The sequence below is a fragment of the Camelus bactrianus genome, chromosome 19 (genome assembly GCF_048773025.1).
Source record: "Camelus bactrianus isolate YW-2024 breed Bactrian camel chromosome 19, ASM4877302v1, whole genome shotgun sequence".
Classification (NCBI taxonomy): domain Eukaryota; kingdom Metazoa; phylum Chordata; class Mammalia; order Artiodactyla; family Camelidae; genus Camelus; species Camelus bactrianus.
The window spans coordinates 47,931,841-47,951,252 of NC_133557.1; the positions used below are offsets into that span (position 1 = coordinate 47,931,841).

The following is a 19,412-nucleotide window of genomic DNA, read 5'->3' on the forward strand; positions in this document are numbered from 1 at the left end:
TTCTCTTCCAGTCCTAGGTACATACTGGTCATCTTGGAGATGCCCATTGCTCATGAAATCTTAGTTCAGACAAGGGAGTCTGAGAGCTGAGAGCCTGATGTCTAAGATCCAGGCTGTATAGTTCACCAGGCAACCCCCTGCCTTGGAGGCCTTGCTTCCTGTCTCCTGCTTGCAAGACTTTGCACCCTTTCCCACACCGGGAGCATCTCTCTTCCTCCCACCATCAGAAGGCTCTCTCTGTCTCTTCTGCCCTCTAAGACCCTTTCACAAAAAAGAGGAAGAGGGTACCTTTGTAGGCAGCTTATACCAACTGACCAAAAGTGAGGTGATCTTGAAATGTAGAGGTTCAAAAATAAGGAAAGAAAAATCCAAACAAATATGCCAGCACATTAACGTATTCCTTTTTAAAATATAAAGCATAGCAGGGAGGGTAGAGCTCAGTGGTAGAGCACATGCTTAGCATGCACAAGGTCCTGGGTTCAACCCCCAGTACCTCCATTAAATAAATAGACAAATAAAGCAAATTACCACCCCTCCAAATAATAAAATAAAAAAGACAGAACTCTTTTAAAATGTTTTTAAAAGGACCCACCATATAAAATACAAAACACAAAAATAGTTTTTTTTTCTTGTTTGTTCATATACAGTAGGAAAGCAAGCAAAGAAAAATACCATAGATGAAGGAGATCAGCTTTTTAAGATGGGCCTCAAGATTCTTCAGCAGTCTAAAAGCCAAAAACAGAAAGCAGAGTAAGTCTTTATCCAGCTACTTAAGTCAAGTTAAATTTCCAGGTTGAAAAAAAAATAGTCCAAAATCTAGTTTGTCATTAAAAGCCTATTGGCATGACAAATAAGCTTATATGCCCATAAGCTTTTGTTTTTAAAAGGATCAAATGGTGTTTAAAGAATCCTACAAATTATTAGCCTAAACAAGTGGGAGGACCTTATGTGAAATTGTGGTCCCTACACATTAAGTGAAATGCAGAATTAAGGCACCAATCTGAGCATTTGCACAAAAATACTCTCTTTGGCTTTAATTAGGTATTTGAAATGAAATTAAGTAGGTATTATTTGAATTTGAGTAGTTGTTTTAGAATGCTTTTTCTGCCTAACAGCATTTGTACATCACTTTATGGTTTTCAAAGTGTTTTCATGTATGTGATTCAGTTTCATCCCCTGAATGGACTTATGAGCTAACAAGAGCTTCATTTTTCTCCCTTTGAAAGTTGGGAACAGAGACTCAAGAGTGTTAAAGTGAATAATCACTATTACATAGCCGAGAAGTGGCCGAGCCGTGGCCACATGGTCTCTCTCACGTGGTCTCCATGTCCATTGTTTCTCTTTTCACTTGTCTACTTTGTCTAAATCGGAGGCATAAATAATTTCTCCCCCAAGAAGAGGGGTACATCTTGAGGTCACCCCTCCAAGTCTCTAGGTAAAACCTTGGCATCAAATCCTGGTTCTACTATTTCCTGGCTGTGTGATCCTGAGCAAGTTACATAACCACTTTGTGCACAGAAGATACAATCAAGCTCTTAGAACCATGTCTGACACATAGTAACAAGGAGATAAGTGTTTATTATTTCATTTCTATTCCTCTAATTGGTAAGTGGGAGGAGCGGGAGGAAAGAAGGCAAGAATGTCTTGAATCATAATAGAAGGAACGGACTCTGAATCCCTGACAAGGAGAACTTTTTTTGTTTTCACACAGATTAGGCATATCTGCCCCGTGGGAAGCAACCCAGAGCTCTGGTAGCCAGCCCCAGGCAGGGCAACAGCAGAATCCATGAATTTTTTCTTAAAACCCAGAGCCTTCAAGAAGAGCCTGAGAGTGTAGAGGATGCAGGCAGGGGAAAGAGGGACTCAGCTATGAACCTGATTATAACACATCACAATTTCCATTTTTGCAGCTCCTTCTTTGTGCTAGTTATTGTGGGCACTTATCTGTGAAACATTATTCATTGCTCATAGTGGTATTGTGAGACATAAATTATTATCCTCAAATTATAGAGGCAGAAATGAAAGGTCAGAAAGACTATGTGATTTTTCCAAAGTGAGACGAAAAAATAAAGGATTTTGTTCTCCTTGTAGGGAAAGTTAAATTAGAAGCTCTTTGTTCCAGCAAAGGAAACCAAGCCCAGCAAAACCTGGGCCTCATGCTAAGCGTCCGTGGGGGCTGTCATGATGAGGATGGAGTTAAATGTGACCCCAAAATTACAATCCAGCCTGACAAAAATGTCTGTCCACTTGGGTGCCACTAAGCAGGTGGGTAAGAATAGGGAATTGTCAACCTAACGGGCTAGATGAGAGAACAGTGGAGTTCTGGGAAGGGGATGGTCCCTGAGATTTCAGACTAGCTCTTCCTATGGCAGGTGAACTGAAGATGAGGGGCCCACTGGCTGTGCCCCCATCAAGTCCAAGGAAACCCTAGATTCAGCCTGATGGGACAAAATCACTCTTAGAAGGTTCCAGGTAACTATCCACTTAACCTTGACGGGTGCCTTCCTTTTTGGCCTAAAGAGTGGGGAGAAAACCCAGCCCCTGCAGGACCATCCAGCAGTGCAGGCACCTACATGCCTACCTGGTGTCATTCAGTCTCAGGCTTTCTTCCCCAGCCTGTCATGCCTTCCCCTTGCCCAAGAGCCAGAAGAATAGCTTATTTTTGCAGCAGCATAGACATGAGTGGGTACATAAAGCTGAGTCTCTTGGCCCTTCTGAGTTGGTAGCAATGGAGAACTGAAACCAAATCTGCTCATATCAAAAGACCCCAAGAGTTTGTGGGCAAGATGTGTGAAATTCCTTTAGTTTTCATGATGGTCTGTTCTCCAGTTGAGCCAGTGACATGGACTATAGCCATCTCTAAGGTTCCTTTTGGCTCATCCACACCCACATCTTGGTCTAATCCATTTATTCAGCCTCTTTGTACTATAAGGGGGAAGCTGTTGAACAAGTCAGTGCTGTTAGAAGTACAGGTGTTGAGCAAGCAGATGTCAGGGAGGCACAAACTTGTCTGAAGGAGTCAAGAAGCCTCTGATGGCATCTAGGCTTAACTGACATTAAGAATTATTCCCCATCAGCAAAGAAGGTTTGGGATAAGCTGCTGCCCTACACCAAGTTCCTGATGTGTCCTAGAGATGCATTTAGCCTCCTCCTTCCCCAGCACACACCTGAGCATCCAGTGCCAGGTCCTTCAGAGATAATCTAGGTACCTAACTGAAATTCTTTTTGAGGAATCTGCCCCTACTGCCCAGTTTCTCCTACTTTTTCCTCCTTGGGGATTGCAGTCCAGATGTAAATGCACCTAATTTACTGACATCTTTCTCAGGCCCTGGGTTCTGCTTCTGGTATTCCAGAATACCACCTTGGACTTTCCTGACAGGGCACCTGGATACCCACCCCTCGCTTGGAATCAAAGACACCTAGAGGCATTGGTTTTGCAAACTTTCACTGCCCCAGGGCTAGCGACTGCATGTACTGCTGGTCCCCTTAGCCCGTATCAGGCTTCTCTGCCCTGCACCATGTTGGTATCTTTCTGGTCCCAGCAGGCTATGTGGCTGCAGCAGTATGCCATGTGACAGAAGAGCTCCCAAGAGCCTGCATCCTGGTGTCTTGTCTGTCCTTGGATGCCAGACATTTACATTCATTGACCTTTGAGAACTTCTGTCTCATTATTTGCCTTCTGGTCCCCAGAACCTCAGCTTGCTTTGACCATGACTAGTTTCTTGCTCGACTTCCTGGCTTCCTTTTGTTCCACTGGAATCTACTCTCTGTTTTGCCCTCCAGGACCCTATTTTGTACCTGGATGTCACTGTGTCCTAGCTCTTTTTGCTTATTCTATTCTGCTCCAGCCTTTGACCAAGAGCATCTTATTGTAGCATCAGCATGGATAGGGGTATATAAAGCTGAGTCTCCTGATCCCTCTGAATTGGTAGCTATGGTAGCTTTGTGTGTTTGTTCCTGTGTTTGAGCCAAGGTCACAGGCAGAGGTTAATGCTTTCTGGTCTTACCACTACCAAAAGGGAAGTTGTAAAAGTAAAAATAAATCCCCAAAGCACTGTCTGTCTCCAACACAAGTTTTGACCTTGCAAGGTTCTGCATCATTACTTGTTATACAGATTAGGTCCAGGTGACTTTTGGCCAGGTCTCATAAAATGCACTGTGAGGCAATCCTATGGTATCTGTATTTGTAATCACTAAACTTTCACATAATTTACCCACTAATTATAGGAGAACAATTACAATGTTACAAAACTTTAGAATCTATGCAACAGTCGTCATAATAATGATAATGATAATAGGCAAATTTATTGAGTACTTACTCTGTATCACGCAGTATGCCAAGCATTTCACATGGATTATCTCACTGAATCTTCCCAACAACCCTGTGCTGTTATTATCCTCATTCCATAGATGAGAGAGGCACAGAGAAGTTAAGTAATTTGCCTAAAGCTCTCCAACTAATTAGTGGTGGAACCAGGATTTGAACCCTGTCAGCCAGACTCTACAGCCCTAAAAACCATTAAGGTTTTGTTTGGTTATTGTTTTTCCACACAGTCTGGCTTTGCTGTGCTGAAGAATATGTTCTATTTTAGAAAGTTACTTTGAAATGTGAAAAAGACAGTTGTTCTCATGATGGTAACTTCCTAGATATGACATTCCAGTTTTAATATTTTTTAATTGATTTTGATTATGTTGTTATGTATTTCAGAGTTCACTTTATAAAACAAGCTCTCATAACTAATGGGAGTCGCCATGGGAGAGTTCACTATTTTAGGGCAAGTGCCCAAATTTTTCACTTCACTTGGTCTATAAGCTTGAAGCATGATGTATCCTAAATACTTATCTTTTTCAGTAGCTTCATTAGTTTTCAGATATCATTTAAATACTCTCAGACTGATCAAAGCCTGAAAAAAATCTACTGGTCTAGAGATGTAATGGACTTTAGCTAAACTGTATGGTTAGTAGCAATGACAACTGGTCCTGTTGTTAGAGAGAAGTAATATGAAGGGGGGAGCAGAAATTTGCACTTTTGATAACCAAACTTCTAATGTCATATTCTTTGAAACAGAGCCTACCTACTCTTTGCCAAAGCAGCCGACATGGGAAACTTGAAAGCTATGGAGAAAATGGCTGATGCTTTGCTATTTGGAAATTTTGGCACGCAGAATATTACAGCAGCGATCCAGTTGTACGAGTCCTTGGCCAAAGAAGGATCATATAAAGCCCAAAATGTGAGTTTTGAAAGAAGTGTAAACCTTAAATAGCTACCTCCTGAAATAAGTATAGACAACAAGTGGAAGGAGCTGGGCCTCCACCGCGTGAGCCCAGGCTGGGGGAGTTACTGCAGGGCCCTGAACGCGGTGTTCCTGTCAGGGCAGGGCAGAGACGGGGCCCAGGGCAAATTCCTCCAGCCCCTGACGACTTCCAGGAGTGGAGCTGAGCTGCTCTCTACTCCACCTTCCCATCTGCCACGTCCATTTTTGGAGGACTCGCACCATTGGTGCGAGTTTTGAAATAATGTGAGAACTCCAAACCTCTAACGTGGTTAAATTTTAAATAAAATATATTCACCTCTACAAAGAAATACAGAACTAAATCCATTACCTTAGGATGATGTTTGCCTGGTTTTTATACTTCAAATATTTTTATCAGCTATACATATTCACTTTTCTATTTTAATAAATGTATTTCATTTTATCCCAAGAAAACATAAGCATTTCACAGAAAATCTGGGAAACAGGAAAAAAAAAAAAGCCTTTCACAAGCCAACCATCCTGACTCGGCTACTATTAGGACCGCTTTGTATTTTTGCTTGGCTTCTTCCTCTGTGCTCCTCTCTACATCATCGTAATCACAAAGCAAATTCATATATCATTTTTGTTTCTGGCTACTTTCTTTTTTTCTTTTCTTTTTTTTTTTTTTTTTTTCCGGCTACTTTCACTTAATGCTAAAGCAAAAGTAGATTTGCAGGTTGCTGGTCTTTTTAATGAAAACATTCCTTTCTGATTACAAAAGAAATTTATGCTGATTACAATAAAAACTTGTGCATTCGGAAAGTATGAGGAAGAAAGTGAAAGTTGTCTAAAATCTTTCCTCCAGAAATCATTTTTGTTACCATCCAGTAAAGGGCAGAAGCTAGACTTCAGAGTAAGACAGATTTAAGTTCAAATCCACTCTTACCGGATAGCCACCTAACAAAACCCTTTCCTCCTCTTCTGTGAGAAGACCTCAATGAAAACTTGACCTTTGGTTCTCTCTCTACTTTTGTCTCCCTGGTAATATGATAAAAGTGTTAACTCTGTTTCTGGGTGGTGTTGCTTACGATTGAAATGACCTGATTGGTAAACTACCTTTGGACTGAGAGAAAGTGTAACGATCAATAAAGACCTGACGGTGGTAGTGATTCTTATGGGGACCCCAGACACTCTGCCCATGGAGTCCCATGCAGTTGTTACATGGGGCATGAGGCTTTTATTTCAGGGTGACATATGTCAGAAGGGCCCAGATGATGGCCGCTGGAGGACTGGGTAACCTGCTGCAAGGACTCCCACAGACAGGAAGGCCTGACACTGCCCTGCTGGCAACTGTGGTTCCTGTACTACCTCCACCTGAGTAGATGGTGGCAGATGTCCCCTGTGGGAGTCTTGTGTGTCTGTATGTTTATTTCATCCAGAAGTTGAACCAGAGGACCTTTTATGGGTGGGGCAACCTCTCTAATTTTCATCTGTAGAGTGAGGATACTGATAAAACACCGGGTGCGGTGTCTGTTTGGTTCACTGCTGTTATGTCTGCAATGCTTGGGACAAAAAAACCTAAGTTGAATGCTGAATTAATGGTGAATGAATTAACAGAGTCGTAAGGATTAAAATAATGTATGAGGGCACTCAATTCCACACCTGGAACTTTGTAATCATTTATCATAAAGAAAAGATACAAATATTATTATTACACTCACTATTATTCTTCTAGAATTTTTTCCATAATGATGTTGGAATTTTTTTTATAATAATGAGACATAATTTAATTGCTGTTTCTTAATTTGCTCTTTATTTGGTTGAAAATATATTATAGACATCTTTCCCTGTGAATACACCCAATATTTGCTTAATCAAAAATACAAAAAGTTCCAAGACAGACCAAATGTTACCATCATGTCCACCACTAAAAATAATATTACCTAATTCCTTTCCAAACTTGTGAACACGTACTTTATTTTCAGTGGGCATATTAATTAATTAAGTCAAATGTTGTTTCTTAGACACTTACTATGTGCCGCACATAATCTTGTTGATGGGGAGAAAAAGATTAATAGGTCAAAGTCCTTATGGGCCAATCTGAAATATAAACAAATAATTGCAGCACAAGTTAGGTGGACTAGAGTTAAGGTATGCATCAAGTGCTTTAGGCACAGAAAAGAGTCTGACTGGTTTTGCCTGGGAGAGTTAGGGAACGCTACAAGGAAGAAGAGATATTTGCACCCAGTCTGGAATATCAGATATAGGCAACAGGAAAGATTTGTTCTGTATTTAAATAAAGTACTCGATACAAAGTCAAAATACTACTCCCAGAAAAGAAATTCCAAATTAACATAGTTGGTACATGAAACTGAAAACTTAGAGCTGAGATCAGGGTTTCACGCCACACACTCTTAGTTAGAATGGTTCTATTGCATGGCCACAGACCGCCTGTCTGTCTAGTACATGTATGTTTGGTCTCAGGAGGACAAGAAGTCAAAATCTGGGTGAGGACAAACTTATCACCTGAAAGGTGGCTGACATAGATCTAATACGCAAAATTCAGCCACACTGTTTATTGAAATGCTGCAATACTGGTTGGAAAAAAGTCTCTGGCCCATGCTCCTCTTACGCTCTCCCTGACCACCTGACCTCCCTTATTCCTCACTCAGACTCCCCTTCCTCCCTTCAACTCCCCCAGATGCCAAAGTGTTAACACCTGGAAGGGCAGGGAGCCTACAGGACAGTGGATTCCATTCTGAATTTTGACTATCATTCCTTCGTTACTATAGGAAATCTGTTTCTGATAGCAAGCCTTCTTGCAGTTGATTTATCTCCTTGTACAAAGAACAGTTAAAGATACAAATGAACTACAAACAATGCTTAGTTCAATGACTGGTTGTTGGGACCAGGCTGGCCACATGCCATATAGATCCCAACTTTAATGGGACTGGCCAGGTGGCCACCTTTCCTCTTAGGCTGTTTGTGCAAACCTGACACAGAAATCCTACTGCACTGGTAGGAAATATTGCTCGGAACTGTGAGGACAGCATAGCAACAGAAATGTGCTAAAGAAGCTGGAAAGTATCCTGAGAATGACAATGAAAGAGAGACAGAGGTCAAGATAGAGAGAAAGAGAATGAAGAGAATGAAGACACCTATCTCTTAAGAACAACCAGAAGTACTGAAATGTAATACATGGGAGAGGCCTGGAGTGTTAAGAGAGCTAGCAGAGACCTGATTAACAAGGAAAAACAGAAAAGATATGAACTCAGATTATAAAGTGGCATTGAGGGGATGGGGGAAGACATGCAGTTTCAGGCTGTGTGTAAAGGGGAAGCTGGATGGGGGGAAAGAGGCATAATTTCTTCTTCTCATGAACCATGACTGGTTCATCTCACAAAAATCCAAATAAACTGAAGGAAATCCTGATAAGGGCAACAAAAGCAAAAAAGATTATGAACAGAGTGCTTTGACTTGATTTTCAGAGAATCCATTAACAAATGGAGTAGTCTTCATGAAAATGGTGGCAATTGAAGAAATAACAAACAAAAACAACTTTAGAGGAACTCCTATAAGATATTGTACTATACCAGCCGGAGGTAAATAGGTTAGGTATTTTTTCTTTCTCTGATTCTTATTTAGGAAGGAGAAATTCAGAATTAGAAAGACTCACTTTTTTTCTTGATATTGATAAACTGTTTCCATAGAAAATTTGTCTGTTAATTTGCCAAACAAGAAGGTAGGGCTTAAACCTCATTTGCTTTAAGAACCAAGAAATGGATCATTCACATTTTATCACCTTAAAATTAATTTAATCATGGGAATAATTAGTACTGTGCTACTAGTGGAAAAAAATGATTTTAAGTAGCAACCGAATAATCACTTTGCTAATTCTAAGATTATCTGTGTAGTGCATTTCTTTTTGATGTTAATGATCTTTCTGTATTAAGGGTACAAAAAGGATCTGAGTCGTTCAGTAGAGTTGACTCACACTTTGTTTGCTGTTCAATTTAAACTAAAAGTAATGACTACAGATGCTTTCAAGCCTCATACATGATTATAATAAATGCTTAATCTTCTTTCTCTTTTAATAATTTCTTATAAAAAGTAAAAGGAGGAATATTTACTTTTTAAATTGTTATTATGGAACCTGAGTAATTTACTTTGAAATATAATAAAAATCCTCTACATTTAACTCTTATCATTCAAATCCCAGCTACTATAACAATGGTTGAGTTCACAGTCTTATAAACAAATCTAATTTGCAGGGCTTGACCTTTAAAAATGAGAGAAAGTGTCATTGATGTCACCACTAAGATGTGGCTTCCCTTATATCTCAACATTACTCTTTTCTGGATTAAGATTTAATCATTCTCAGGGACATTATTCTGTACACCAGAAATTGACACATTGTAACTGACTATACTTCAGTTTAAAAAAAAAAAAAGAAAAGAAAAGAGACAAAACAAATTTTAATGATTTAATCATTCTACAATCCATCTCATTTCACCTCAGCCTTATCTCAGAAAAGACCAAAGACCAAAAACTGATTACTGTAAAGTTGTTAGATGACAATGTGCAACTGTAAATAAGACAGCCCTGACTATAATCAGCATATTTACTACATGACTGCTCATAACATCTTTTGTCTTCCTTTACTGCCTGCCATGCTTTAAGCAGTGAAAAAAAAAAAAGTTGAAACCTCCAGAGAATTAATTCAAATCATTCATTGTTATTTTTCTGCTAAAGAGAGAGAAAGCATGCTCTTTAAGCTGATTATTTGAAGCTGGGAAAATCATGGTTTCAGTCCTTATTTTCTAGAATGAGCTTTATACAGAGAAAGCTCTCCTCTCCAATCACAGGATGAAAATTAACTCCCACACAATCCGCTTCACAACTTTATGACCTCACAATTTTCTCCAAAAGGATCAGGCCAAAAAGTGTGGTAGGCTACTCACAAAATGATACGCTTTTGGCAAAAGCATCTTAAAATACAAGCTCACCTGAGTAGAACGGTATCTTCATTTTCTTCTATAAAGGTCTATTTATTTGTTTACTAACAAAGTTTCTACATAAACAAAATTCTAAATTGAGCAGAATCAAAAACTGCTAAGAGTTACAAGAAAAAGAAATTATTTAGCCAAGAACATTGGCTACAGACATCCTCACAAGGAGCCGATTTAGCTGTTTTGAATATAACTGCAAGGGTTAGAGGAGTACCAGGATTCCAGATGCCTTCATTTGTAATAACAGCCTTTATAATCAACTTTCCAAAAAAGGGAACCTTTGAGACTAAAGAGGAATTGTCAGAATCAGAAGATTTTTTTTTTACAGTTTATGGATTAAGTAGATTACATAAAATATACTTGTAAAGCACATTAGAGCAATTATGCTTTTAAGAACTGAGCTTTGCAGTTGATTCCTAAATTTAAAAAGTAACATAGTTCTTTGTCCTTGAAACTATAATTAAAAGTATAAGAAACTATTTATTTTCTGTTTTTGATTGAATTTTCAGACCTTGTTGTATCTTAATTTTAGGGAGACCTTTAACAAAGTCTTGCATGATGTTCTTATGAGCTAGATGAAAAAAGTAGAAATGTGGGCTTTGATGATGGTCGGTAAAGACAATAGATTAGTCAATTGATGACATTGTGAAAGCAAGTCTGGCAGTCCACTGCGGGACACTGCCTATGACCCTGTGCTCTTCAAATATTCCATTAACTATTAGATTGAATGTTAATACCAAATTGCTTTTTAATATGAAGCATGGAAAGAAAGGCATATTACCAATGATAACGCATAACAGTATGGAATGAACTTCTAAAAATAGTGACAGGAATGATAATGATAAAGCTACAAATGAGTAGAACATGGAATATACTAGAACACCAAAACAGACTATTACAACTATTGTCTGCCAAAAAATAGTGTTAAGACTCTGTTGAGAAGAGGAGTGAGGAGGAAAAAACAAGAAAGTGATATAGATGACAAATCGCCGACTGTCATATAGCAAATCTGTAGCTAACGTGTGAAGTATGTGAATTAATACCAAGTAGTAGCAGCTTATCAGGAGTTGTAATGGTGGCAATTATCAGAAGAAAACAGCTAAAATAATTAAAAGTGGGTATCTATGGAGAGAACAGGGAGTAGCCTAGAAAGGAGCAGGGTACTGATGTTTATATTTTAAGCCCTCAGAAGTATTAGAATTTTAATTTTAATACATATGCATCTCTTAGTTTGATAACAAATACATAAAAAGTTAAATTTAGGTATTAACCCCCCCCCCATAAAAGGAATTACATTTACAGTAAAAACCGGAAGTTCTCTCCCACTAAAAGGGAACCAGCATCTTTGGAAAATGTCCATGTCCAGGTGTGGGGCAAGAAATGTGCAAGATGATGTGGAAACGTCTTATCCTACCTGATAGCAAGGAAGCTGTCAGAAAATACGACGGCCGTAACCAAAAGACCAAGACAACTCAAATAAGCACCACTGACTAAAGATGGAACAATTGAGTGCCAAGGTGAATAATGACCACAATAGTCTGAAATACCTCAAATGTACCTATATCCATTAGTTCATGATGATACTTGGAAACAACACTCCTTAATCACCTTGGAGGATGTTAGAGAACCAATCTCCTCGTTTTAAAAACTGATAAAGGGAAAGGCTCAAACATTTATCTTGACCATTCTTCACAAACTATACCTAAGAATATAGGAGACAAAGGAAAGTTTTTCTTTAAAAAATTATTCCAGCTAATAAATGAGGAAGAAATGATAGAATTAGAATGATATCTTTTTGTCAACCCTAATAAATCAACCCTGGGCAATGGTCATCAGTGGCTGCTAAAGTCACAAAGTAGAGACAAGAAATTATGTACCTCCTGATGGAAATACATAAGTCTTTCTATAAGATATTTATTCTTGCCAAACAAATTCTGCCTAAGGTTGATCAAGCCTCTAAATATACCAGTTTATAAAAAATATAGTACTGTGATCAGCAAAATGCAGACTAAGTGTGACTCTACAGGAGGAATGACTGGTTTTTTCAAGAACAACAACAACAAATTACAAGGAGAAAAGAGGTGGGTAAGAAACTTACAGATTAAAAAAGATTTGATACTTGCCACCCAATTGCAAATGTATTGGCCATATTTGGATCCCAATTCAAAGAAACTTTAAAAAAAATGAAAAGAAAAATAAAGAAATTTATAAGGCAGTTGGGCAGATAGAAATATGGATTAATGATATTAACAAATTACTATTAATGGCTTTAGGTAAATAATGGTACTATCGTTTTGCTTTTAAAAGGTGTTTTCTTTTAGAGGCACATACTTAACTATTTATAGATGAAATATATATTGTCATATATGTATTCATTGATGAAATATTTACTTCAAAATAAACTGTATGGTTAGGGAAAATGGGTTTGGGTATAAGTGCAGCAAGACTGGCCAAATTAATAATGGATAATGAAATTGGGTGATAGATCATATGTGTTTTTTATATTACTCTATTTACATTTACATGTTTTAAATATTCTATAATAAAAAGAAAAAATAGATGAAATGGGTATTAGACCTTGGTATTAATAACTAAGAGAAGCGAGCTGTCTCCACACCCTTGTGGCTTTTGTTGAGCAATATGGCATTTCCCCCCCTCCCAAAATAGCCGTGGCAATATTTCTAGTCGACATGCTATTTCATATCCCTAGTCAACATCATCAAAAAGTGGAGTCTATTTTCCCTCTCCTTATATGCAGGGGGCTTGTGACTACTTCAAACAATAGAGTTTGCTAGAAGTAATGCTACACCATTTTGCAGGATAAGTCATAAAAACGATACAGCTCTGCCTGGTTTTCTTTCTCTCAGGATGGTCACTCTTGGAACCAAGCTAGCATGTTTTGAGGAAGCTCGTAATAGGAGAGGTCACACTTTGGTGTTCTGGTCATTAGCCTCTGCTAAGGTCTCAACCAACAGCCAGCATTAGCTGCCAGACATGTGAATGAACAAGAATTCAGCACATGGCAGCACCAGCCTTTGAGTCTTCCAACTAAGGCCCCAATATCATGGATCAGAGAAAAGCCATCCCCACTCTGCTTTGGCCAAATTCTTGACGCACTGAATCCTTAAGCATAATAAATGGTCATTTTAAGCCACCAAGTTTCTGGGTAATTTGTTACACAGCCATAGTAACTGGAACAAAGACACTGACATTCAGAATTGTAAGGGAAGATTGCACTTTTCTCAGAAGCACCTGAAACAGAGTTCAGCAATTTTACATCTATCTGCAGTGAGCTCAAAGCTCTTGGCCCCATTCAGTTCCATCCCTGTGTACTGAGAGAACTTATAAGTGATGTCACTGCCAACTTGTCAATGATTTTGAGTGACTAAAGAGGACAAGAAAGGAACCACAAGGCCTGGAGACTATCAAATTCTGCAAACCACACATAGTGCTGGCGAGTTTGATGTGTAAGATTCTCCATCATATTTTCAAAATGTTTGTTGTGAAAACCCCATAAAGTGAAGCAGTACTGTTTGTCAAGCTGCATAAGTTCACTGAGAAAAATTTGTATTAATTTTACAGGGTAGCTAGGCTAAGAAATCTGAAAAATGTGTTAGGGTGATAATCCCATATTTTATCCATTATAAGACAGCATTAACTATATGTTAGGTATGTTTAAAATGTAAGTTATAATTGTATTGTGTGTTTTTATTATAAAAATATGTTGAATTTTGTCAAATTATTTTTCTGCATGAATTAAAATGATCATTTTTTCCCTTTTATTCTATCAGTGTGGTACAGTAGTCTGTTGGTATTCATGGGGGATTCATTCCAGGACCCCCTACAGATACCAAAAATCCACAGATGCTCAAGTCCCTTATGTAGAAAGGTGTAATGTTTGCATATAACCTATGCACATCCTCCTGTATACTTTAAATCATCTCTAGATTACTTACAATACCAAATACAAAGTAAATTTTATGTAAATAGTTGCCAGCAAACAGTAAATTTAAGTTTGCTTTTAGGAAATTTCTGGACTTTTAAAAATGGTTTTGAACTGCAGTGACTGAATGTGGATGTGGAACCCGTCAGATACAGAGGCCCAACTGTATATATTTCAACAGTTTCCTATGTTGAATCATCCTTGCATTCTAGGAATAAATGCCATTTGATCATGATGTGCAATCCATTTAATGTGCTCTTAAATTCTGTTTGCTAGTATTTTGTTGAAGATTTTTTTTATCAGTATGTATCAGGGATATTGGTCTGTCGTTTCCTATTCTTGTGGTGTCTTTGTCTGGCTTTAGTATCAGGGTAATGACGGCCTCATAAAAAAAAAGTTTGAAAGTGTTCTCTACTCTAGAGTTTTTTGGAAGAGGTTGAAGAGGATTGATGGTATTCTTTAAATATTTGGTAAAATTTTCCTATGAAGCCATCAGGTCCTGGGCTGTTCTTTGTAGAAGATTTTGACTACTGATTTAATCTTTCTAGTCACAGATCTGTTTAGATTTTCTATTTCTTTATGATTCAATCTTCATAAATTCTATGTTTCTCTATTCATTTCTTCCAGATTATCCAATTTTTGGTGTATAATTGTTTATAGTACTCTCTTATAATCATTTTTATCTCTGTGGCATCAATTGTAACGTCTGTATCCTCTGTCTCCTCTGATTTTTGTATTTTGGGCCTTTTTTTCCTAAGTCTAAGCATCTGTTAATTTTATTCATCTTTGAAAAAACTTACTCTTAGTATTATTGATTTTTTTCCTACTGTTTTTTACTCTCTGTTTAGTTTTTCTTTAGTCTTTATTATTTCCTTCCTTTTTACTAACTTTGGGTCTAGTTCATTTTACTTTTTATAGTTCCTTGCAGTGTAGAGTTGAGTTGTCAATTTGAGATCTTTTTATAAAAGTAGGTTTTTATCTCTATAGACTTCCTCTTAGTACTGCTTTTGCTGTATTGCGTAAGTTTTGTTATGTTGTATTTTGGTTTTCATTTGTCTCAAGATATTTTCTAATTTTTCTTGTGATTCTTCTTTGACCCGTTTTTTATTCAAGAGTGTGTTGCTTAATTTCTGCATATTTGTGAATTTTCTCGTTTTCTTTCTGCTATTGATTTCTAGTTTCATTCCACATACTCAGAAAAGATACTTGGTATTTGTTTTGTGACCTAACATATGATCTATCCTGGAGAATTTTCTATGTGCTCTTGAGAAGAACTTGTATTCTGCTGTAGTTGAGGAGAGTGTTTGGTATATGTTTGCTAGTTCTAATTAGTCCATAGTATTGTTCAACTCCTCTGTTTCCTTACTGATCTTCTGTCTGGTTGTTCTATTCATTATTGAAAGTGGGAAATTAAAATTTCTTACTATTATTGTGTCACTATCTATTTCTCCTTTCAATTCTGTAAATGTTTGCTTCATATATTTGGGTACTCTGCTTTCCTGATTTTGTTTAGTTGTTTATATATGTTCTCTTGTAGCACTTTGAGCTTAAGATGATTATTTTGAATTATTTGGTAATTTACATATCTCCATTTCTTTAGGGTAATTTTAAAGATTTATTTTATTCCTTTGGGCCATATTTCCCTGTTTCTTCATCACTTTGTTATTTGTTTGCTGTGATTTATGCATTTGGAGAAACAGCCACCTCTCCCAGTCTTTATGGACTAGATCCATACATATTTATAATGGTTATATCTTCCTGGTGAATTGCCCCTTTTATCATTATATAATGTCCTTTGCCACTTGTGACAGTTTTTGACTTAAAGTCTGTTTTGCCTGACATAAATGTGATCATCCCTCTTTTTTAGTTATTATTTGCATAGAATATCTTTTTCCATTCTTTTGCTTTCAGCCCATGTGTGACTTTATATTTAAAGTGAGTCTTCTATAGACAGCATAAAGTTGGATCTTGTTTTTTATCCTTTCAGCCACTCTGTGTTTATTGATTGAGGAAGTTTAATTCATCTACATTTATAGTAATTACTGACAGGGAAAGACTCTCACTTTTGCCATTTTGTTTATTATTTTCTATTTGTCTTATACTTACTTTGTTACTCTATCCCTCTCTTGATGCCTTCCTTTGTCTTTCATTCATTTTCTTGTAGTGGCATGCTTTAATTCCCTTCTCATTTTTTTGTGTGCATCTTCTATAGGTATTTTCCTTGTAGTTACCATGAGATTACACAAAACATGTTATTACAATCTATTTTAAACTGATATCAACTCAACTTCAATCACATGCACTCTGCTCTCCTCCCACTTTATGTTGTCAATGACACAAATCATACTTTTTATATTTTGTATCCATTAACGTAGTTTTTTGAGCTATAGTTATCTTTTATGCTTATATCTCTTAAATTCTATATCAGAATTAAAAATGATTTATACCACCAGTATGGCATTACAGGATCCTGTTTGTCTGCATATTTATTATTACCAGAGAGCTTTATATTTTTGTGTGCTTTTGTGTTGCTGGATAACATCCTTTCATATTAACTTGAAGGATTCCCTTTAGAAGTCCTTGTAAGGCAGATTTAGTGGTGATGAACTCCCTCAGCTTTGGTTTATCTGGTAAGCTCTTTATTACTCTTTCATTTTTGAAGGTCAGTTTTGCCAGATATGGTATTCTTGGTTGAGAGCTTTTTCCTTTCAGCATTTTGAATATATCTTCCCATGCCCTTCTGGCTTACCATATTTCTGCTGAGAGATCTGTTCATAATCTTATGGAAACTCTCTTGTTGACAAGTCTCTTTTCTCTTGCTGCATTCAACGTTCTCTCTATGTCTTTGAGTTTTGAGAATTTAATTATAATATGTCTTGATGTGGGCCTCTTTGAGTTCATCCTGGTTAGAGTTCTTTGGACTTGAATTTGGACACCCATTTCCTTCCGTAGGTTTGGGAAGTTTTCAGTCAATATTTCTTAAAATAAGCTCTCTGCCCCTTTTTCTCTCACTTTTCCTGCGACACTCATAATGTGCATATTGTTCAGTTTGTTGGTGCCACTTAAGTCCTTTAGGCCTCCTTCATTTTTCCGTATTCTTTTTTCTTTTTGTTCCTCTGACTGTCATATCAAATGACCTTATTCAAGTTCACTGATTCTTTCTTCTGCTTGGTCAAGTCTATTGTTGAACCCCTCTAGTGAAATTTTAAATTCTGTTATTGTATTCTTCAGCTCCAGAATTTCTGTAAGGTCTTTTTTTAATAGTTTCTCTTTGTTGATATTCTCATTTTGTTCAGGCACCACTTTCCTGATTTTGTTTTGTTGTTTATATGTGTTCTCTTGTAGCACTTTGAGCTTAAGATGATTATTTTGAATTATTTGGTAATTTATATATCTCCATTTCTTTAGGGTAATTTTTAAGATTTATTTTATTTCTTTGATTGGGCCATATTTCCCTGTTTCTTCATCACTTTGTTATTTGTTTGCTGTGATTTATGCATTTGGAGAAACAGCCACCTCTCCCAGTCTTTGTGGACTGGATTTGTACAGAGGAAGGCCTTCACAATAAACATGGCTAGAGATTCTGGAGGGCTCTCAAATATTTTCTGAAGTTGTATCTTCTCTGGGCTTGGGTTTGTAATTTCCTAATTAGAGTAGTTTGCTGGTTTCTTTTTCGGAAATTTGTAATCTCTTGCTCTCTCTGATGTCTGTCTGTGGTACTGCGGGTTTTCTGGTGTTGCAACAAGCTTCTAAGCTCTTTTTTGTACTTAGGGGCCTCCAGCATCTAAAGCATGCCAGCTCTGTCAGTGCTCCAAGTCAGATGAGATAAAAGCCAGATCTTTGAGCAGCCTCTCTTCAAAAGCCAGAATTCCCGTTCCATTTTTCTCTTTCCTTTCCAAAGTTGAAGCCATGAGCTAGGCTCTGCCTTCTGATTGTGCCAAGTTGTGCTGGCTGCCATCTGCAGTGCAGTTCTCTGGTGCTGCAACAATCTACTGAGCTCTTTGGTTCTCAGCAGCCCCTGGGGAATCCAAAGTTTGTTCGTTCCCCATTAGCACCCTGTCAGGCAAGACAGAAACCAGTCCCTCAGGCACTACCCCCAAAAGCTAGAACATTGGACCCCTTCCACTCTTCTGTTTCCCTCCCAGGGGAGAAGCTCCAAATTGGACTTTTTCTCCTGATTACACCAAGCTGTGCTGGCTTGGAAACGGAGTGACTGCAGATTAAATAACATGGCTTTTCTGATCTACTTCAATGGCCTGTTCTTTGTTTTGAACTTGATTTCTTAACTGGTTTCTGGAGTTCTCATAAAGGCTTTTTGGACTGTATATTATTGCTAAATTGGAGGAACGGAGTCTGGGGCTTCCTATTCCACCATTTTGCTCTGTATTCAGACTTTCACTTTTTATCCAATATAGTTCTTCTTGTTCAAACTTTTTATATTCATCACATTTTAAAAATAAAATGTGAAGAAAAATATTCAAATTCAAATTAAAAATATTGGATAAAAAAGTCTTTTCATTGCCAAGAAAGGCAAGTGCATGAGGAGTATTGGTTTATAATGTTTTAGTACTATAATTTACACTACAATTCAGTATGCATTAGCCTACTTTCACATGTATTATACTAAATTCCCACCATTTTGACATTTCCCAAACTATTATAGCCTTAGCAAAAGCATAATAAGGCATTTTGTAATGGTATAAGAAATAAATTAACAATACAGATTATTATAAAGCAGACATTTAAATATCCCTTACCAATGTAGATAAGAATAGCTGTGAAATAAATGGATTTATTGAGGTTTTTTTTTTTCTTTTGGGCTTTAGGCATTAGGATTTTTGTCTTCTTATGGAATAGGAATGGAATACAATCAAGCTAAGGTAAGGTCATTTGATTTTTTCTGGAACAAAACTCATTTCTTAAGTAAGGACATTGAATAGAGAGTCTGCTGTTTAGGTGAAAGTCTCACCCTAGTGTGGTGGTTAAAAGCACCAGCTCAATAGTCAGAGAAGTCTGGGGTTCTAATGCCATTGGTTTCTTCATGTTCCACCTTATCAGGTTTCAGTCCCCCTTTCATAGACTCCAGGGCTTAGTAAGCCCCCAGCAGCCATCTCTACAGAGGAAGACAGTAAAATTTGGAATTTATTTTGGAGTAGTTCAAGGCTCATTGTTGGACTAGGAATAAAAAAGCACTGATGGGTCTGAGTTTCAAATTTAGATGACCAA

General features: G+C 37.4%; 1 protein-coding gene across 1 annotated transcript in view; it reads left to right on the plus strand.

Moving 5' to 3' along the window:
* The first annotated feature begins 700 nt into the window (after positions 1 to 700).
* Positions 701 to 19,412, plus strand: part of LOC141574013 (protein sel-1 homolog 2-like) — a 50,585-nt gene continuing 31,873 nt past the window's right edge. Inside the window, exons 1-3 of the mRNA XM_074346914.1 lie at positions 701 to 750; positions 5,069 to 5,231; positions 19,013 to 19,066. Of these exons, the coding sequence (XP_074203015.1) occupies positions 701 to 750; positions 5,069 to 5,231; positions 19,013 to 19,066 (267 nt within the window). The remainder of the gene's footprint in view (positions 751 to 5,068; positions 5,232 to 19,012; positions 19,067 to 19,412) is intronic.